This window comes from Lissotriton vulgaris, chromosome 3_1, assembly GCF_964263255.1.
Source record: "Lissotriton vulgaris chromosome 3_1, aLisVul1.2, whole genome shotgun sequence".
Classification (NCBI taxonomy): domain Eukaryota; kingdom Metazoa; phylum Chordata; class Amphibia; order Caudata; family Salamandridae; genus Lissotriton; species Lissotriton vulgaris.
In genome coordinates this window covers 717,754,069-717,776,242 of record NC_141689.1, presented here as the reverse complement: position 1 = coordinate 717,776,242, position 22,174 = coordinate 717,754,069, and the positions used below count along the sequence as shown (strand labels likewise).

Genomic DNA, 22,174 nt, shown 5'->3' with positions numbered 1-22,174 from the left:
TCTCCCTCACTCTGTCTGTCTCCCTCACTCTGTCTGTCTGTCTCCCTCACTCTGTCTGTCTGTCTCCCTCACTCTGTCTGTCTGTCTCCCTCACTCTGTCTGTCTGTCTCCCTCACTCTGTCTGTCTGTCTCCCTCACTCTGTCTGTCTGTCTCCCTCACTCTGTCTGTCTGTCTCCCTCACTCTGTCTGTCTGTCTCCCTCACTCTGTCTGTCTGTCTCCCTCACTCTGTCTGTCTGTCTCCCTCCCCCTCTCTCTCCGTCTCCCTCCCCCTCTCTCTCCGTCTCCCTCCCCCTCTCTCTCCGTCTCCCTCCCCCTCTCTCTCTGTCTCCCTCCCCCTCTCTCTCTGTCTCCCTCCCCCTCTCTCTCCGTCTCCCTCCCTCTCTCTCTCCGTCTCCCTCCCTCTCTCTCTCCCTCTCACTCTGCCTCCCTCTCACTCTGCCTCCCTCTCACTCTGCCTCCCTCTCCCTCTCACTCTGCCTCCCTCTCACTCTGCCTCCCTCTCACTCTGCCTCTGCCTCCCTCTCACTCTGCCTCCCTCTCACTCTGCCTCTGCCTCCCTCTCACTCTGCCTCTGCCTCCCTCTCACTCTGCCTCTGCCTCCCTCTCACTCTGCCTCCCTCTCACTCTGCCTCTGCCTCCCTCTCACTCTGCCTCCCTCTCACTCTGCCTCCCTCTCACTCTGCCTCCCTCTCACTCTGCCTCCCTCTCACTCTGCCTCTGCCTCCCTCTCACTCTGCCTCTGCCTCCCTCTCACTCTGCCTCCCTCTCACTCTGCCTCTGCCTCCCTCTCACTCTGCCTCCCTCTCACTCTGCCTCTGCCTCCCTCTCACTCTGCCTCCCTCTCACTCTGCCTCCCTCTCACTCTGCCTCCCTCTCACTCTGCCTCCCTCTCACTCTGCCTCCCTCTCACTCTGCCTCCCTCTCACTCTGCCTCCCTCTCACTCTGCCTCCCTCTCACTCTGCCTCCCTCTCACTCTGCCTCCCTCTCACTCTGCCTCCCTCTCACTCTGCCTCCCTCTCACTCTGCCTCCCTCTCACTCTGCCTCCCTCTCACTCTGCCTCCCTCTCACTCTGCCTCCCTCTCACTCTGCCTCCCTCTCACTCTGCCTCCCTCTCACTCTGCCTCCCTCTCACTCTGCCTCCCTCTCACTCTGCCTCCCTCTCACTCTGCCTCCCTCTCACTCTGCCTCCCTCTCACTCTGCCTCCCTCTCACTCTGCCTCCCTCTCACTCTGCCTCCCTCTCACTCTGCCTCCCTCTCACTCTGTCTCCCTCTCACTCTGCCTCCCTCTCCCTCTGTCTCCCTCTGTCTCCCTCTCTCTCTCTCTCTCTCTCTCTCTCTCTCTCTGTCTCTCTCTGTCTCTGTCTCTCTCTCTGTCTCTCTCTCTGTCTCTCTCTCTGTCTCTCTCTCTGTCTCTCTCTCTGTCTCTCTCTCTGTCTCCGTCTGTCTCCGTCTGTCTCCGTCTGTCTCCGTCTGTCTCTGTCTGTCTCCCTCCCTCTGTCTCCCTCCGTCTGTCTCCCTCTGTCTCCCTCTCTCTGTCTCTCTCTCTGTCTCCGTCTGTCTCCGTCTGTCTCCGTCTGTCTCCGTCTGTCTCTGTCTGTCTCCCTCCCTCTGTCTCCCTCCGTCTGTCTCCCTCTCTCTCGGTCTCCCTCTCTCTCGGTCTCCCTCTCTCTCAGTCTCCCTCTCTCTCAGTCTCCCTCTCTCTCAGTCTCCCTCTCTCTCAGTCTCCCTCTCTCTCGGTCTCCCTCTCTCTCGGTCTCCCTCTCTCTCGGTCTCCCTCTCTCTCGGTCTCCCTCTCTCTCGGTCTCCCTCTCTCTCGGTCTCCCTTTCTCTCGGTCTCCCTTTCTCTCGGTCTCCCTCTCTCGGTCTCCCTCTCTCGGTCTCCCTCTCTCGGTCTCCCTCTCTCGGTCTCCCTCTCTCGGTCTCCCTCTCTCTCGGTCTCCCTCTCTCTCGGTCTCCCTGTCCTTCTTTATGTGATGATCAGCAGCAGACAGAATGACAATGGGCCTGTCCACAGTCTGCTCGAGGTTGGGCAGGGGCTGCTGCAGCCTCTAGAGTTCAAAGAGAAGTGCGAGAGGCCCCAAGTGAGAGAACATTTAAACTCCTGGGGCTTCTCCCAGGGGAACAACACAACCTGCTTTAATTGTGACAATTAAGGGGACCAAAGGTGTCCGTAAAAGCAATGTTGGTGGCCTCCCTGTGCGCTGCCTGAGTGATAATACCACATTGTCACTGGGCCAGCACTGGATGGACTGGCGATCCGGGGGGGGCAAGCGCACCCCCTTGCCCCCCTGCGGACACCCATGATGTGACTGTCACTGTGTTGTATGGCGAGACCTTGGTATGTCTTGGCAGCCTTAAAGCGCAAGTGCAGTTTTTGCCCTAGAAGTGATTATATGCCCATTAGAAAAGTTTTCTATCATTTATTCTAGAAAAAAAAGAAACTGCTGCTTATGCATAGGCACTGACTACTAACTGCTTAAGATATTTGTGTTGCCCTGTTGAAGCAGTGTTGTAGGATCTTACGTGAGGGAAGAGATATCCTAACGTGTCTGAAGATGAATTAATATCCCTTACTAGAAGTGCTTCATTTAGCTGGTTAGATGCGTGTGATGGAATTTTTAAGTACAGAAATTCATTATGTACTACTTTTTTCATTACTATTTTATCAACATATTTAAGTGTTTTATTTTGCATGTCGCAATGTCTGATATATTTGATGCGCATTTTAATTCCATCATCATAAACTTTATTCGACAGTTAAGTCATAAAAGCACAGCATAAAAACATTCATCAAATACAGAATAAAACAGTCATAGTATAATGATTTGTATAAATAAATAAGATACAATTAAACTCAATACAACTATCGAATATATTTGTTTTTAAAAAAAAATATATCAGATAAAATTATTTTTAAAATTGTCAGATTTACAAAAGGGAGTTGTTATCATATTTGCTAGTTCATTATGTGGAGTAGGAAGTAATTCAGTAACGCACAGTAACTACCAATCGAACGCGAAACCCATCCCCATAACTTTTTCAAACAATAAAAAAAAAAAATCTTTACTGGGGTAAGGATGGTCAAATAGGGCAATGCTCGCTTAACAATAGCATTGGTTTGGATCGAATTATCCATGCCCATTTCAAAAGCTTTGCTACAGCTATAGCAATGGGAGGGTTGGGGTCTGAACCTAGAATTCTCAGGGCCTCTTCATGTCTTCGAGTGCCTATTAAACGACAGATTGGTTTAATCCACTTTTGGCGAGGTACAATATATAAAGGACAGAAGAACAAGATGTGACTTACAGATTCTTGTTGATCCGTGCACCTAAAGCATCTGTCACTAGTTGTCCCCGCCCATTTTGCAGTAAATAGCCTTGTCGGAAGGGTTCCCACCCTAAATTGGAATAACAGTTTACGATCTAAAGACTTTTCTATTGCATCCCAATACCTTTCTAGCACTGGGCAAAACTTAAATTCAAGGAATCGTCCAGTGAGGTGAGACGAAAGACCCTTTGAGCATGTTAATGAGAAAACCATCTCCCAGTATCTTCCCTTCAAGATTTTTTTAGAGGGAAAGACTGCATTTAAAGGGTCATCCCATAGTTCAATCATTCCCAACCTTACTAGCAGGGATCTAATTTCCTTCAACCACCTAATTTTGTGGAAGGAGTCCTTTTCAATAATATCCTTAAGACCCTGGGCATAATGAGAGAGTTCCTCTGTTGTCCATATTCTGCGCCAATACAATAACGGGCGCAGAATAACCAGATCTTTAACTGCTTTCCTATCAAGATCCCATAAAAGTGGTATTAATGGAGTGCTTTTCGGGATACTGGTAACTTTACATAGGAACTCATTTTATGCCAGAGACCGGCGTTTTAGGTTTTCGAACTCCCACAGTTCGGCTCCGTAAAGGGCCGAACTTAGTAACTTCATCCCATAAATATCAAGGGCTGGACTAATTGGTTTAGTTAGCGAGGTTTTACATTTTGTTTAGAAGAAGGCCTGACTGCTGTTGGTGTTTTAAGACAGCCAAATCAAGTTGGCTATTCCAACGCATATCTCTCTGCAGGGTAACTCCCAAATAGGTAAAGGCATCAACCTGCTCTAGTGGACAATTATTCATATTAATACTTCCTCTAAAGGATTTGTGTTCGTTGAAGGACATACATTTTGTTTTGGCAGTATTTATTTCCAGTCCGTGCAAAAGGCAAAAGTCTCTGAACCGCTGAAGGGCCCGCTGGAGGCCACTCGGTGTTTTAGAGATAATCAAGGTATCGTCCGCAAACAAGAGGATTGGGATGCGGATACCTGCCAGCACAGGGGCATCTGTGGGGACCCAGGGAGAGGTAGTCCGCCACCGCGTTGACAAAGAGTGAAAACAGGGTAGGCGCCATGACGCAACCCTGTCGCACTCCCCGCTCAACGGGGAAGGTTTCTGTAACCTCGCCCTGCAGCCACCACCGTACCCGGGCGAATTTATCCTCATGCAAGTGCACAACCAATGTCAGCAACTCCGGGGCCATATCCAACCCCTCCAAGACTAGTCATAATTTACAACGAGGTATTAGATCAAAAGCCGCCCTCAAGTCAACGAACACAGCGTACAGAGCCCCTTTTTCCAAGACCACTGTCCGCCCGTAGAGAGTAATAAAACGAAAAACTTGGTCGATCGTGCTTGTTCTAGGGCGGAAGCCAGCCTGCAAGGTATTATTTTCATCCATCCAAGTCTGTATTTTATACAAAACTAATCAACCCAAGATTTTCTGAATGGAGTCGATTAGACTAATAGGCCTATAGTTGCCTGCTACAGACTTGTCCCTTCTTTTATATATCGGGACAATTTCTACCCCCTTCCAAGAGAGAGGGACAGCCGCTCCTTGAGCTATAGCATTTGCCAAATGGGTAATGTATAATCGCCAAGTTAGTTTGTCATTTAGAAACCCGTTGGCAGGGATGCAATCAATGCCCGGTGCTCTTCCCTCAGTTACTGTCTCTAATGCCCTATCAACATCTTCTAAGGTAAAAGCAGCTTCTACATAAAATGTAAAGATAAATGAACCAGCGCTCTCATCACTACCACTACAAGCGTATTGTGGCTTGAAATAATTAATCCATGAGTCTTGAGCAACATTATTCTGCGGGCGATCGGGGCACCCACCCCTATCCCATTTGAATGTGTCCCAGAATAGTCTTGAGTTTTTAACCACACAGGCTTCTTTAAGCTCCTGCCACTTGCACTCGTCCCATATCTTTTTTGCCTCAATATGTACTTTCCTGTAGCGTGCCCGTGCCTCTTTAACCTTTCTCGGGTCCCTAGTTTTTAATGCTAGACCCAGCTGCCCCTTGCTTGTCGGCAATCTACATTGTACCAGCTCTTGGATTTTTCCCTGGGTTTATTTCTACCGGAGATCGACTAACAGAAATATATTCTAAGTTGAGCAAAAAGGTTAGTATGGGCTTCAATCAGTGGCGGTTCGTCCATTGGGGGCGTTGGGGCGTTGCCCCACTAGCCATGGACGACCGTCACTTCACTGCATACATACAATTACGTTACAGAGTGAGTCGTGCATTTATTTCCTTGAGGTCGGACAGGGTCAGTAACTATAGTGACGTCGCTCATCACGGAGGTGTGGGGGGCGGGCCTGCGCCGGCAGTGAGTGGCAGGCCCTGGGCTGGCAGATAGCAGCAGCGTGGCAGGGAGGGCAGGGGGCAGCAGCAGTGTGTGCGCATTTAGGACAAGTCATTTTTATGACTTGCCCACGCATGCGCACACACGCAGTAGCCCCTTCCCTCCTCCTCCTCTCCTTGCACTCACACAGGCAGAGACCCGGGGGAGCCGGGTCTCATTATGGGCAATATTAGCCCTGCTCTATGTAGTCAGCGATTGGCCGGCGCTGTTGGGACGTCACCACGCCCTGACGTGGACAGGAGGATTGCTTCAAGAAGAACACCAGACTAGTCACGAGGAGAGTGATGGCACGCGTTCCCCCTTCCTCTTGAAACAGAGCTGTATTTTACTGATGGCGCTCGCCCTGAACTGAGCATTTTGCTGCCCGGGCCTTTCAAGCTCTTTGTCTGCCAGCCTCGGACTGAAGTGCCGGCCTGAGCTGCTCTGCCACCATGGGAGCTACAACAGATTAGAGATTAACGGTCCGGGCCTTCCGAATTCTACAAGAGGAGCAAGTGCAGCTAAAACGCGCCTAGCTGCGCAGACCCCTCCAAATCATCTTGCAAATGAAAGGTTAAGGTAGGTTTTATTACAGTTTCGTTTAGTCAATTTATAGGACTTCGTGTTTTTTTTTAATAAAGGAGTGTGCGCTTTAAATGAAAGTTAATCATCTTCGCGCAAGTGTGAAAACTGAAGAGCTTCAATGTGAATAAATGCAATGGGGGGATTGGAGTTCTAAAACATGTAACCAATTAAAAGAGAAATTGCGATGAAAGGGGCAGGGGTAGTAACGCCAGCAATGGTTTAACCGTAGTGAATTTACCACCAGGTGCAGTTTGGCAATAATTATTTTCCCTTTGCCAGGCTTCGTTGTCATGTAATCCAATTAATACATCTCTGCAAAGGCCAGCAATGTAACATGACTAATCACCGTATGGCTTTATCATAGCCATACTGTGATTGGCCATTTCTGCTCATGCCTCCCTTGTCACTTCACTTGGTGCACATTGCCGGCTTTGCACATCACCTGAGTCCCCCTCGCCTCTGGACATGTCCCGGGCCGGCCGAAATTACAAACACATTCCAAGTCACAGAAGCGGCGGGCCACAGAGTAAAACAAAAGGTAAACTCTGTTTTGTTGTTTTTCTAAGTTTAAGTGTTTCTAATGCCAATGCCGCCGTCGCCAGTGTTCAAATATGCGGCTGTAGGCTAGTGCAGTTTATTTTTAAGGGTGCTTGCTGCTAATAATATATTGTGTTTGTAACTATTTATAAATTACAAGCAGGGGAACAAGGCTTGTGTCTCGGCGTCCGCTCAACCTCCTGTGATCCTGAGCAAATCACAATCTAAATCTCCTCGTGCCTTAAAATAAATGAATGTGTCTTTGTGTAAAGTAACTGGTGCTCATGTAAAGCACTCTACTACCACCTTAAACCCTGCTATGAAAAGTGACTTTTGTTTTTCTTGCCACTAGGCAGTAGGGCACGAATTGCTGCCCATGACTCAGACACACTGCATAAACTATTTACATTACAATGAATGTCTGGCCTGTCCTATAGATGAAGTGTGACAGAATTTATTTTAATTTTTTCAACGGAGCGAACAGTAAAAAAGTGTGCTTTGTTCGTCCTTGTGAAGAGCAGGGAATCTTGCCTCGCTATAAATCAAAGGGTACTGTAAACTCCAGTGTTTTTAAGCTTCTGTGGTTAACTGCTGATCAACTCTCCTTTGTCTTTATTGTCGCTTTACATATGCTCTATAATTGGGGTAATGTGCAGGCCCTTATGGTAGCGTGCTGATGTGTCAAAAGTCTCAGACTTCCATGGATTTTGACTTTATTTATGGTAACGGCAAGGGAGTCGCCTCTTTAAACACTGCAGATGCAGACTTGCCTGCATGTGGCTCTTTTTTGCTAGGCCTATGAAGGAGCCAGCGTTGATCTCCCCCATTCACAAAATATATATTGTAAACAGTGCAATTTGCTGTTAAAATGAAAATTACTTTGCCTGGCCCCCACATGTTTAACTCTGTTCTGTCAATCAGCCTGAGAACTAATATAACCCCATAAAAAAATGCAAAGTAAATCGCCACGGACTTCCATAAAAATGTTGTGCCCCCCTCTCAGCTCACTTCTGTCAGACTTCACCAACCTCCACTGACACATAGTAAGTCTTGCTCCTGTAACGAGGTACTGTTGCCATCGCAGCATCAGATGTAAGATGCTTCACTAGCATATTCAGAGGTGTTATCACAAGGTCTGTTATGAAGTTCTGTAGATATACTGGATAAGCAGCTACTATGTCATTATCATATGAAATCTTTTTATTGATTTATTTACCAACTTACTTTCTCAAATTTGCTTGAAAATGCACAGTTTGGCCACTCTTTTTTTCAAAATGTTCTTAGGGGGAAATTCCCTGAACCACTCTTTTGGCGGCAGTCTCTCTTGCCTCCGGTAACTCACGCACAACCTTTACGCCCCACCTTTTTCAAAAGTCACCAGCCGCCACTGGCTTCAATAATAGAAGAGTGGAAAGCCCCGTTAGTGGCACTAAGCCCCAGGTCTACCAATACCTTATTTACATCGTTCTTAATAGAAGTCAAGGTATCAGGATGCTCAATCACTTTGCTCCACTTAAGGTGGCGCTCATCATTTGCTAGGGCGATATCAGGAGCTGTTGTAACCTGGGTTGCTGCTACCAATCCATCTAATCCCAACCTGAGTAGTGAGGTAAGGGGGTTGTGATCACTCTCTATGCGAGCCTTTACTGCCATATACACAAGGCAATGCCACAATTTTAGATGGACAAGCAAATAGTCTATGCGACTAGACGTGTGGCAATTATCATATGTTCTGATGCCCTGTCTATCTGATGGTGTTCGGCCGTTAGCGGCCCTTAATTGGTTCCCCATGCATAGCCCCTTCAGTTGGATTGCAGCCTCAGACCATTTTTTATAGGTTTCAACTCCAGTTGAGGAATCCCCCATCTTGAGTCTTCCTCCTCCGTTAAACTCTGGTCATCATACCCTAGCGGCCCAAAGGTCGTATTAAAATCTCCCACTATGAGAGGCAGTGTATTATTTGGCAAGTTCTCGTTTAAAACATCTAAGGCAGATATTACCTCAGACGTTTTCCCTCCCGGGAGGCCCCTTGCATATACATTAAAAATATCAATGTTTGCAACAGAGGGAAAACTAAGTCTTACTGCGAGGATATCATAGTTTGAAGCAGGAAGTAATTGTATCTTCAGTTTAAGTCCTGCTTGACCCAAATCACCAATCCTCCTACTGGGCGTCCCTTTTTCTTTTTCACTGCAGGGACATAGAAATTGAGATAACCTAGCCTGAATACAGAATCCACCGACCAAGTCTCTTGAAAAAGACAAATGTCAAATTTATTAATAAAATCCGACCGGTCGGGCGCGGCTAATTTCGACCCCAGGCCCACCAGGTTCCATGATATCAGGGATGTCAAGCCGTTTATGCTGGAAGATCTACCAACGTTACCAGCCCCATCACTTAAAAGAAAATCATGCCGATACACTATATTCGTGTCAGCAGCTGGCAGTAAATTTGTCTCACTCAAAGCATGATTAAGTGTTACCTCACGACACTTCTGGTTAGGGACTACACTCTTTACATTTGATCAAGTTCCATTAGGCTTAAGTCCCGATGCCCCACCCTCCGAGCGAACGTTGTCAATAGATAGATTTGGGCTCTTATCTGGGTTATCATCGAAAAAGCCACTTTACTAGACCTCAGGCAGCCTACAGATATTCGCCGTCAGTCGCAGTCAACCCGGACAAAACGTCATACCTATTATACATCCTTATGCTCCCTGTAGTACACCAATTCTGTGTCTCCCCCCCCCCGTTTGGTAAAAGTTTTCCTTGGGGCAATATATGCTGGTGGATAGAAGTAGGCCAAGGGTAATGGTTGAATTGGGGGCGTTGGGTCTACTTGGGCCCAGTTGCAGATTTATTCAACAGCCCTCCTATCCCTGAAGTTGATGATTACACAATCCCCCATAACAGCCTTTGACCGCACCCCCACCCAATCCACTCTTCTAGCAAACAAGATTTCAGCACATACATGGTTCGGCAATGGCCGGTTAGCATTAAGCCAAAAAATACACTTGTTCTTAAGCTCCATGTACGACTCCCTTTTGTCCTGATTCAATGAAGGAACGCCCACCAGGACCACTACATAAGGGGCAGATTCTGGTGGGAGATCTATGTTTGGTAGGCTTATTGTAGTTTGTATAGGGGGTGGGGGGGTTATTCATTACTTGTTTTTGAATTACAGGTCTACTGTCTTCCACTTGCCGTGTCCTGCCGCTCTGCGGTGCATGGTTAGACACTGCTATTTTACTGGGAAGGTGTGTGGGGGAGGGTACTGGAAACTTAACGAGAGCATGAGCATCAACTAAATCAATTCCTTTTGGTGGTGCTGTGAGGTCAACAACTACATTATGTTTATTTTGCCCAGGCATGTTCGTCTGGGTGCCAATTGCCTCATTGGCTCAGTTTCCCCCACACGCCTGGGCCGAAGCAAATGATAGTTCTAGGCACACAAGTCTGCTTTCTATAGAGTCCAATCGATCATATATTGGGAGGCATGTCTTTTTTAAATTATATTCCGATTTAGTCCAGAAGATCGGTCCCAACTCGGCAGGTACTACATTCCCCAGGGCTTGATGATAAAGTATCCTCTTCATTAATAGTTTGCAATATGGCATAACTGGGGGGAGGTGTTGGAGTCGGATTCTCATTAATCGAGTTGGCTTTCATTATTTTTGCTTTCCTCCCTTTCGTTTGAGCTTGGGCCCCACTCTGCTTCCTTTTAGACGTCAGACCCAACATTGGTTGAAATGCCCCTGATTTGGAACTATAGGCTGATCGGGTCTTAATGCTGGATGAAGGCGATCTTATCAAAGTGTTATTGGTATTAATAATGAGTCTAGTGTCCAGCGAAACAGTGGCACTTGCCGAGGGGCATGCCAAACACCCAGCAGGTTGAAATGGCTGATTTCCCTCATCCTCCCCCAAACTAGACAATAGAGCATGAGTAGCAGGCTGCTGGGGATTGGTGACCGGGCCTTAGCCAAGCTTTCCAGTGAAGATCTCTTATCAAGGGCGATATCAAGCGATACTATCTTTTCTGTCAGCTCAATTTCATGAGCTAAGACGGAGGACGCTCTTACGAGGAAATTGTCTAGGGTGCCTATTAATGACCCTCCAGTGGTAGATTTTCTGGCATTCCCACCTTAGATGAAGATATGGTTGTGAAGGGGATAGATCCAACTCCTCTTTAGACAAACAGATGATACCAAGTCAGTGACAACCAACTCAGGGTTACATACACACACTAACCTTGAAAGCAGATGTTAAGGGTGTGGCCCGTCCCGTCCTCGACCGTGCTAGAAGGGGCTAAAACGGGCCCGCCCTTGGACCGGGCTTCGACTGGCACGCGTCCGTGCACGTTCCGCGCAGCGGAAGTGATGGGAAGCTTTACGGATGCTGGACAGCAGGCTCAGGCGTGGGCTCTGACACACGCCCCCTGGGACTTGTAGTTTCTCCTCCGGGTAATGCTCTGACCAGCGAAGCGGCTCCCACGTCAGCGGGAGCGTCGAGAGGCTTTATGGACGCCGGACAGCAGGCTCAGGTGTGGGCTCTGACACACGCCCCCTGGGACTTGTAGTTTCCCCTCCGGGTAATGTTCTGACCAGCAAATTCATGAAAATACATCCATTTTTTATATGTGCCTCTGTGCCCTAGATAACCTACGTCACAGGTTATCCACTATTTATCTGGATTTTCCTTCTAATTGGTAGAAATATTATTTGGTGTTTGAGACACTGTTCTTAGACAAGAGGCAGGATTCCTACTGCGAATCCCTGAAATGAGATGTGAATTTAGAAATAGAGGCTTGCAGAAGCCCACCATCTTTGCATTTGTATAGTGCCATTATTGAAGCCAATTCCCCATTAAGACGCAATGTATACTATGCCTACAAAGTGCCACTTTGCAGAAAAGGTTTTCGGGAGCATACAGTGATCTCTATAAAGCCGACATCTACTACCCAAGAGCCCACATTTGTCATCTGCAAGTTGTTCTTCTCTGACAACATCCACTGTGTGAAGAATTAGCACCTGAGAGGGAAGTCGGTAGCCCTTAAATGCTTTACTGTCGGAAAACATGGACACATTCTTGCAATTGCAGTCCTCTTTACCACCCCTTTACCTCGTGATTTAAACAATTGTGAGATGGTGGCTTCCACAGACTTGTGTAACTTGCTGTGTCTAACTGATACATTGAATTGTAGTTTCTGACCCTCACAAAGCCTGCCAACTAATGTGGGTTACATCGTGTCTGCTGTCTTTAGTTATTTCAAAAATATTTGCTATTAAAATGGGATCATGATCATAGGCGGTGCAATTCCAATGTCTATAACCACAAAACAATATCCTGAGTTGGACAACTGTAGTTTTTGCAGTGTCGTGCCTGATGACGGACAGAATCACCCTCAGTCAAAGTATCACAGATGGAACAGTTGGTAAAGGTCCATCAGAGCTCACATGCCTGTAGCATGACTCGAAGCTCCCAGGGCCGCCAAGGAATGAGTTGTTAGAACCAGCAAGTGAGAAAGAGTTTCGCAGGCTTTACTACACGGGGGGGCAGCACCGCACCAGCATAACATTTTCCAGAACAGCAAAAAAAAAAAAGTGTTGGACACTGTATTTTAGCTCGGTGGAAAAACTGAAATTACATATGATACTGTATGCAGCGGGAGATAATAGGAGCGAGTGTTTGTGCCACACAACATTTTAACTATATGGTCAAACATAAGTCTAAAACTGTATAACAATTACAAATACAAAACAACCTGGTCAAACTCGCTTACTACATATGGACAGGTCGGTCCATATTTAGCTTACATGGAGTGCAGCCAAAAGACACCAACCATGTGTGGCAGAGAATGAAGGCGAGAATGTGCTAGTAAAAAACAGTCAAAAGTTTACCAAGAAAGGAACAATCAGTTAGAAGAGTCAATATTATTCAACGCCTTACTTGGACTTTTCTGTGTTAGGCTTGGAGGGAGTGCTGCCATTGGACACCTGGCCATTGTCGCTGTCCGATGAGTCTCCAAACCTTCTGCTAATCCAATCTCGTAAGGGCCTATCAAAAAGTTAAACTACGATTTAATGAATTAATTAAATTAAGTGTTCAAAGAATGTGTGTGTGGTAGAGGCAGGCAAGAATAGTCCTTGGCTGTGTAAATTCGGCAGCTTGCTTTGAACTACATACCTGATAAAGGGAATGGCCATGAAAAACTTATTCGGCGCCAAACCAAGCTTCGACCTTGGGGTCATGTCATTTCTGTGACACGGCAATTTTTCGATTGGAAACCATTCAATGTTCTAAAAAGAAACATTGGAAACAAAATTAACCCTAGAAGCATTGTGTATACATTACAATCAGCATATAGCGGCACATATTAATCTGCAAGGTTTTCGAACATCAAGATGTTTGTGTGCTAGGCCAACACACAGACTTAAGTCAACCTTCGATTGTCATTTCATATTCAGAGACAAGATAGGTCCAGTATTTTTGAAATGTAAGGCAGAAAGGCCAGAAAATTAATTCTATATCGGACGGCATTGACTAATAAAATACTTGGAACTTTTGATCCCGGGGAGTTTATTGCACTTTATACTGTTGCAAATATTACTATATTACTTCACATTCATGACATCATGACAGGGCGATACCAAAGCTAATTATTTGATATCTCTAAACAGCCTTCATTGTTCTTCTTGTGTTCCTAACTTATTTCTATGAAACATCATTTGCTCTGGATGCCATATCAATGATATGGAAAATGCTACTTACCCAGTATGCATCTGGTCTTGGCATTTAGAGCTGTAGAGCCATATGCTTTAGCATAGATCGCCATCTGGTGTTGGGTTCCGATGGTTGCACTTTGTTTTTGTTCGAAAAAGTCTTTGCAATCACGAGGTAGGTGACTCCTCCTTTCGGTGAAAGTGCGCATGGGCATCAACTCCATCCCCAGATTGTTTTGCCATAAGGGAGATGATGGAGTTAGTAAGAGTAGAAAGAGATGTCCATGTATAGTGTATCTAAGTAAGATAATACTGCAACAGATAAAGGTACCCAGCGAGGCGGGTGGGCGCATATGGCTCTACAGCTCTATGTGCCAAGAACAGATGCATCCTGGGTAAGTAGCATTTTCCGTTTGAGGCATATGAGCTGTAGATCATGCTTTCGATTCAGAAAAGGGGGTGGGTCTGAATTGAGCAGACCACTCTTACCCAGTCCAAAGATCAGGGCTTGATCCATCACCGTTATTTATCTCACTGCCCCATCCCAGCTCAGAACCTGGCTATATGCAAATCAGTCTGTCCCTGGCCCAGTGCATCATGGGAACAGGGCAGACTAAACTACCAAGCCAATTCTTCACCAGAAAGGAAACAAGCTACCGGGGACCGGTTTCTGGCATTTCAGCCGTCTTCGGCCCGGCTTGCTTGAATCCTGATGGAGCAGTGAGAAAGGGACTCATGTCTGAGTATACCCTGCCACACCTATAGTGGCCAAAATCGATTCAGAAAAGGGGGTGGTGATGAACAGAGTGTCTGAATTGAGCAGACCACTCTTACCCAGTCCAAAGATCAGGGCTTGATCCATCACCGTTATTGGCTTTTGTAGTTTGGTTTGCCCTGTTCCCATCATGCACTGGGACAGGAACAGACTAATTTGCATACAGCCAGGTTCTGAAACTGGGATGGTGCAGTGAGCTAAAAAACGGTGTTGGATCTAGCCCTGATCTCTTGACTGGGTGAGAGCTTTCTGCTTAATTCAGAGACTCTGTCCCTCACCACCCCTTGTTGTAAATATTTTTGTCCACCCTAAGCGTGGAAGGGTATTCTCAGATGTGAGACCCTTGCTCATTGCACCATCAGGATTCAAGCAAACCGGGCCGAAGACGGCTGTAATGCCAGAAACCGGTCCCCGGGAGCTTGTTTCCTTCCCAGTGTAAGAATTGGCTTTTGTAGTTTGGTTTGCCCTGTTCCCATCATGCACTGGGACAGGAACAGACTAATTTGCATACAGCCAGGTTCTGAAACTGGGATGGTGCAGTGAGCTAAAAAACGGTGTTGGATCTAGCCCTGATCTCTTGACTGGGTGAGAGCTTTCTGCTTAATTCAGAGACTCTGTCCCTCACCACCCCTTGTTGTAAATATTTTTGTCCACCCTAAGCGTGGAAGGGTATTCTCAGATGTGAGACCCTTGCTCATTGCACCATCAGGATTCAAGCAAACCGGGCCGAAGACGGCTGTAATGCCAGAAACCGGTCCCCGGGAGCTTGTTTCCTTCCCAGTGTAAGAATTGGCTTTTGTAGTTTGGTTTGCCCTGTTCCCATCATGCACTGGGACAGGAACAGACTAATTTGCATGCAGCCAGGTTCTGAAACTGGGATGGTGCAGTGAGCTAAAAAACGGTGTTGGATCTAGCCCTGATCTCTTGACTGGGTGAGAGCTTTCTGCTTAATTCAGAGACTCTGTCCCTCACCACCCCTTGTTGTAAATATTTTTGTCCACCCTAAGCGTGGAAGGGTATTCTCAGATGTGAGACCCTTGCTCATTGCACCATCAGGATTCAAGCAAACCGGGCCGAAGACGGCTGTAATGCCAGAAACCGGTCCCCGGGAGCTTGTTTCCTTCCCAGTGTAAGAATTGGCTTTTGTAGTTTGGTTTGCCCTGTTCCCATCATGCACTGGGACAGGAACAGACTAATTTGCATACAGCCAGGTTCTGAAACTGGGATGGTGCAGTGAGCTAAAAAACGGTGTTGGATCTAGCCCTGATCTCTTGACTGGGTGAGAGCTTTCTGCTTAATTCAGAGACTCTGTCCCTCACCACCCCTTGTTGTAAATATTTTTGTCCACTCTAAGCGTGGAAGGGTATTCTCAGATGTGAGACCCTTGCTCATTGCACCATCAGGATTCAAGCAAACCGGGCCGAAGACGGCTGTAATGCCAGAAACCGGTCCCCGGGAGCTTGTTTCCTTCCCAGTGTAAGAATTGGCTTTTGTAGTTTGGTTTGCCCTGTTCCCATCATGCACTGGGACAGGAACAGACTAATTTGCATACAGCCAGGTTCTGAAACTGGGATGGTGCAGTGAGCTAAAAAACGGTGTTGGATCTAGCCCTGATCTCTTGACTGGGTGAGAGCTTTCTGCTTAATTCAGAGACTCTGTCCCTCACCACCCCTTGTTGTAAATATTTTTGTCCACCCTAAGCGTGGAAGGGTATTCTCAGATGTGAGACCCTTGCTCATTGCACCATCAGGATTCAAGCAAACCGGGCCGAAGACGGCTGTAATGCCAGAAACCGGTCCCCGGGAGCTTGTTTCCTTCCCAGTGTAAGAATTGGCTTTTGTAGTTTGGTTTGCCCTGTTCCCATCATGCACTGGGACAGGAACAGACTAATTTGCATACAGCCAGGTTCTGAAACTGGGATGGTGCAGTGAGCTAAAAAACGGTGTTGGATCTAGCCCTGATCTCTTGACTGGGTGAGAGCTTTCTGCTTAATTCAGAGACTCTGTCCCTCACCACCCCTTGTTGTAAATATTTTTGTCCACCCTAAGCGTGGAAGGGTATTCTCAGATGTGAGACCCTTGCTCATTGCACCATCAGGATTCAAGCAAACCGGGCCGAAGACGGCTGTAATGCCAGAAACCGGTCCCCGGGAGCTTGTTTCCTTCCCAGTGTAAGAATTGGCTTTTGTAGTTTGGTTTGCCCTGTTCCCATCATGCACTGGGACAGGAACAGACTAATTTGCATACAGCCAGGTTCTGAAACTGGGATGGCGCAGTGAGCTAAAAAACGGTGTTGGATCTAGCCCTGATCTCTTGACTGGGTGAGAGCTTTCTGCTTAATTCAGAGACTCTGTCCCTCACCACCCCTTGTTGTAAATATGTAGATCATGCTTTAGCACCCATATCTGTTGCAGTGGTCTGAAATAGTGTTCTTAAAACAGCCTGGCCCACACTAGCTTGTTGTCTCGCTAACACATCTAGACAATAGTGTTTTGCGAATGTGTGTGGTGTAGACCATGTTGCAGCTTTGCAAAGATCATCCAAGGGTATGTTCCCCAGAATGACAAGGAAGGGGGGCGTGGCACACCGCATGGCCAGGTAGCTGCGCTTCTTGCGAGCTCTGCTGGCCCGATCCGAATCCTGCTAAAATCTTGTTTCTCCTCGCCTTCTTTACACCGTGCCAGTGATCGGTGAGTGTGGGCAAACAGCGGTGTGCCCGATAAGGAGTCTTGCAGTGCTTTACCGGCTGCAATTGGGACCTTTTCGGGGCGACTATAGGCGTGCGGCTCCCAAGATGGTGACCGGAGCGGACTGACGGAGGCTGTGGGCTGTAGCTATGGAGCCAGCGTCCGACGTACCAGTGGCGGTTTGGGCGAAAGTGAAGTATGGGCGGCGGGACGAGCGCCGCAATCCGCTTTGCCCCCTTGCTGCCACCACGCGGCTGGTGGTTTGTGGCTGCCCCCGGGAAGTCCCGCTGCTGGTGCGATGGTGCCGCTACAACCGGAGAGGCGGGGGCCGGAAGGCAGAGGAGCTCCCTTCGCCAGACACGAGAAAGAGCTCCGCGGCAGTGGGGGCTCTTGCGGAGGCCAGCAGGTGCTCAGCAGGTGCTGCCGGGAGCCCGCATGGTGGGTGCCCGGTTTCCAGAGTCTCCAGCCAAGATGCGACGTGGGGCAGTGGTGAGTGGTGCACAGTAATCGAGGGCACTCCGCTGGGCCGCGGTGGGGTAAAGTGAAACAGTGCGCCGCCCTGCTCTTTCCACGCAGCGGTGCCCCGGAGGCTGGCAGCTGCCTTGCGGGACCCCTTGTCGTCCTTGAAGCTTGCCGGTGCTGGCGAAGGAGTGGTGGGAAGGCCCTGGAGACAGTCATCCAGCCTCATGTGTCTTCTGCCTTCATGCAATGCTGAGTGACCGGGGCTTGCACATCCCCATATAATATTTGGTACCCCACTTGGGTAATTAATAACCGGCGTACTTGGATATTGGCTCTTGTCCCCCTGCCAAGATCTTGGCAGACAGTGGGCAAGGCGAGGCTGCCCCTCCTTCCTGAACCACAGGTACAAGGTGGAGGAGTGTCAGCCGTGTGGTGGTGTGACTCTTGGGGGAGCACCCGTCGCCGTTCTTTTGACATCACGCACGGCGATACCGGAGCTCTTCAGGGTGTGCCAAGAGAGGGTTGTTGAGCCCTGATCTCTTGGAGCTATTGTGTGGGAAAATGAAGCACCTGAGACTGCAGTTGCTGAGCTGGTGGTCTACTGCTTGGATAGTGCTGTCACTCCCCTACACTGGGCCGCTTGCAGTACTAGATGTGGTGTTGGCTTGGCTGGGGCTTACTTCACCATCGTGATCCTGACGTCGGTGCGGTGCTGGACTGGCCCCCTCATACCCTCTTGGAGCCTACCCACGGGTGACACACGGCGGCGGAGGACTGCCAACAGCTCTGCCACGATGGCAAAAGACAAAGAGCCCAAGGCGGCCAAGCAGGGGAAGTTGGACAGCTTCGCAAAAGTTATTTCTGTGGCCGTAGTGGCGGAGGGGGGCCCGGCCCCCCACCTAGACACGGATGAGATTCTCGATGGCCCTTCATGAGACACACTTTAGAGAAATTTGGCTTTGGCCCGGGATTCCAGGATTGGTGGCCTTGTCGTACAATGCGCCTGAGGCCAGGGTTAGGGTCAATGGGGCTCTTTCCAAGACCTGGCCGATTCAGCGGGGACTAGGCAGGGATGCCCGCTTTCCCCCTACTGTTTGCATTTATTTTGGAACCCCTGGCTTGTGTCGTTAGGGCCTCACCGGGGCTGGGTGGCTTTGTGGATGATTCAGACAGACAGCGGAGAAACGCATATCATTATCTGTGGATGATATTTTGCTGTATGTGACAAATCCGACTGAGACTCTCCCTCAAATCCTCCGCATAGTTGAAGACTATGGCTACCATGCGGGATATAGGATTAACTGGACCTAGTCTACCCTATACCCAGTGGGGGAGATGGTAGAAACTCGCACTTTCCCTAGCTGCTTCCATTGGTCCACAGAAGGCTTTACCTACCTTGGTCATTACATTACTGTGGACGTGAACACCAGCCTGGTCCGCAACATTAGGTGGGTCTTCTCAAACTTTCAAGAGGATGCTAAAAGATAGCAGAAGCTTCCCGTAACCATTAGGGGAAGGACTGCCATGTTTAAAATGGTAACGCTCCCACAGTTGCTCTACGTATTGCAAAATACTTACATTAAGATTCCGGATCATATATTTATAGGCATGATAGTGAGTTTCGTGTACTCCTCTGGGACGGGGGCCATCCACGTATTGCACTTTCAACACTGCAGCAGAATCCCTATAATGTGGGTTTGACTCTACCAGACAGGTCATATTATAGACGGCTCATCTTATTGCCATTAATGAATGGATCCATGCATCTAGGGATCATCCGACATATAGGCTCAAAAGGCTGCAGTTTAGGGACCATACCCATCTTCACTATCTTTATGGAGGTAAGGTATGTAGTAGACTGCTCCAGGCGACCTAGAAGACGTTGGAGGCATGGAAGAGCGCAGAGCAACAAATGAGGTGGGATCAAAATTGCACCAGGGAAATCCCACTGTGGGAGGGGACTAGGCTAAAAGAGATTGGAAAGCTGAGTGGCTTTAGGCACTGGGACCTAATAGGGATCTCTAAAATAGGTGATGTCCTGGACCATGGTGTGTTGGGCTCTTTTCACACGCTCAAGCTAGATATCAACAACATGACACTCAGACATACGTGCATCTTCGTTTGCAACATGCTTCGGTGATGGAGGGGTTAGATGGGACGTTGCTACCGGAGTATGCCCCATTGGAAGGTCGTCTTCTCCAGGAGGAAATCCCAGCTATAGCCATTGCATTTACCTACAAAACATTACTTAATAACATCCTCAATAGATTGGGTCCTCTTCGTGCAAAATGGGAAAAGGTCACCGGTGGGTTGGAAGATATAGACTGGGAGGCCGCTCTCATGCACCCACGTGAAATGACAATTAAATTAAGGTTACGGCTCATCCAGTACAAAATACTACACCGCGCATATTTTGAGAGAGACAAATTGCATACAATAGGAAGAGCCGAAAGCCCAGAGTGTCTTCGATGTCACCCTGAGCCTGGGACGTTTATACATACCCTTTAAGGGTGCACTGAGATACAGGCCTATTGGGGATCGATTGTGGGGGAGCTCAATCATATATTGGAAGTTCAAATAGAATTGGAGCCACGGTTTCTCCTTTTGGGAATTTCGACAGAGGCAGACATCCCAAGGCGCAAACTTGTTTTAGCTAATCTGGGGCTCGTAGTAGTCAAACGGGATTTAGCTAAATATTGGGGGGGGCGACACAAATACCTACCATTAACAAATGGAGGGAAAGTCTTGATGGGTGCATGGTTGCGGAACGGATGACGTATAAGGCCCGGGGCTGTCCTAAAATATTCCGGAAAATATGGGCCCCATGGATTAAATATTATGGTTTGGAGTTGGAGGGAGATGAAGGGGGAGGGACTTTGTCGTCCGCAGGACCTGGGGTAGAGCCTAGACGGATGTAATTTTTGTTCCAAGTATGTATAACCATGAAAACTGTATAACTTACTCTGATTTCTCTTCGCGCCTAGTCAGCTCCCACGTATGTCTAGACTCCACCGAGATAGTCTCTTTGTCATATGCTTACCCTACATGGCCAATGTGGACTGCTATGCAATGTGTATTGTGTATTCATGCTTTGTTTTATGTTTTGTTTGAAAAACGCAATAACATTTTAAAAAGAATGCCATGGAAGCCCCTAATTTGCGTGTAGAGTGCGCTCTAGGGGGGATTTTTAATGTGCGTTTAGCTTTAATGTAATATATTTGTATGCACTTAACTATCCACCGTGCAATACCTGTTTTGATATAGGATTGTCTTTATGCGGTGGTGAAAAAGCAACAAAGAGTTGTTTGGTTTTTCTAAAAGATTTAGTTCTTTCAATGTAATAAAGGAACGCTCTCTTAACATCTAATGTGTGAAGAGCGCATTCTGCCACCGAGTCTGGTTGAGAAAAAAAAATGGGTAACTCAACAGACTGGTTGAGATGAAAGGCAGAAACGACTTTGGGTAAAAATTTGGGGCTAGTCCTTAGAAGCACTTTATTTTGGTGACTTTGTAAAAATGGTTCTTGTATGGTCAGTGCCTGAAACTCACAAATTCTCCCAAGGGATGTGATGGCTATGAGGAAGAGTACCTTCCAAGTTAGAAATTGTTGTTCACATTTGTGCAACGGTTCAAAAGGTGGGCCCAGTAGTCTTGTAAGGACTATTAAGATTCCACACAGGAGAAGGTGGAAGTCTAGGAGGAATGATTCCATTATGTCCTTCCATAATGGCTTTTATAGCGGGTACACGAAACAAGGACAAGTGTTGTCTGTTTTGTAGGTAAGCCACTATTGCAGCAAGATGCAGTCTTATTGATGTATATGCTAAGTTAGCCTGCTATAGGTGTAACAGGTAGCAAATGAGGTTTTGAATTGAAGCATTAAGCGGATTAATTTGATTATTATTACAATAAATTTCAAATTGTTTCCATTTTGCTGCACAGCATGCTCTTGCGGTAGCACGTCTAGCCTCTTTAATGACGTTCATGCAGTCTGGCGGGAGATTAAGGTAGCCAAACTCTATGATTTCAGGTGCCAGATTGCAAGGTTGAGTTGACTGGGATCTGGATGCCTTATATCTCCATGGTTCTGAGTGAGAAGCTTGGGGGAGAGGCATAGTTTTTGATGAGGAACTACTTAGAGTTCCAACAGGTTTGTGGACCAGGGTTGTCGAGCCCATGTGGGAGCAACTAGGATCATGTGGGGGAATGTTGCTTGAGCTTCCGAACCACTAATGGAATTAGCGCGAGAGGTGGAAAAGCGTAAGCAAATATCCCTGCCCAATTGATTCATAGCACATTGCCTTTGGACAATGAGTATGGATACCTGGACGCGAAGTTTGGGCATTTTGCGTTGAGGTGTGTGGCGAACAGATCGATCTCTGGGTATCCCCACATTTGAAAAAATGGGAGAAGAACTTGAGGGTGTAGTTCCCCTTCATGGATCTGTTGTCTTTGACGAGTAAGCAGATCGGCAATTTGATTGTTTACTCCTGGGAGGTATTCAGCAAGGAGCTAAATCTTTTGAGGTATGGCCCATCTCCATATGCTTTGAGCTAGGTGTGAAAGCTGTAGAGAGTGTGTCCCCCCCCCTGTTTTTTTAATATAGTTAATTGCTGTCATGTTATCTGTACAAACTAGGACAGCTTTGCCTACTAGATGTACCTGAAAAGCTTTCAATGCTAGAAAAATTGCTAGTAGCTCCAGATGGTTTTGTGGAGTTGTTTTTGTT

At 47.5% G+C, this 22,174-nt stretch overlaps 1 protein-coding gene across 2 annotated transcripts in view; it reads right to left on the bottom strand.

Moving 5' to 3' along the window:
* The window catches only part of DCP2 (decapping mRNA 2), a 295,860-nt gene that overhangs the window by 118,995 nt on the left and 154,691 nt on the right, over nucleotides 1–22,174 (bottom strand). For both annotated transcript variants that reach the window (XM_086961031.1, XM_086961032.1), the window contains exons 6-7: nucleotides 12,987–13,099; nucleotides 12,750–12,857 (exon numbers count right to left, since the gene is read on the bottom strand). In XM_086961031.1, coding sequence (XP_086817157.1) covers nucleotides 12,750–12,857; nucleotides 12,987–13,099 — 221 coding nt within the window. The remainder of the gene's footprint in view (nucleotides 1–12,749; nucleotides 12,858–12,986; nucleotides 13,100–22,174) is intronic.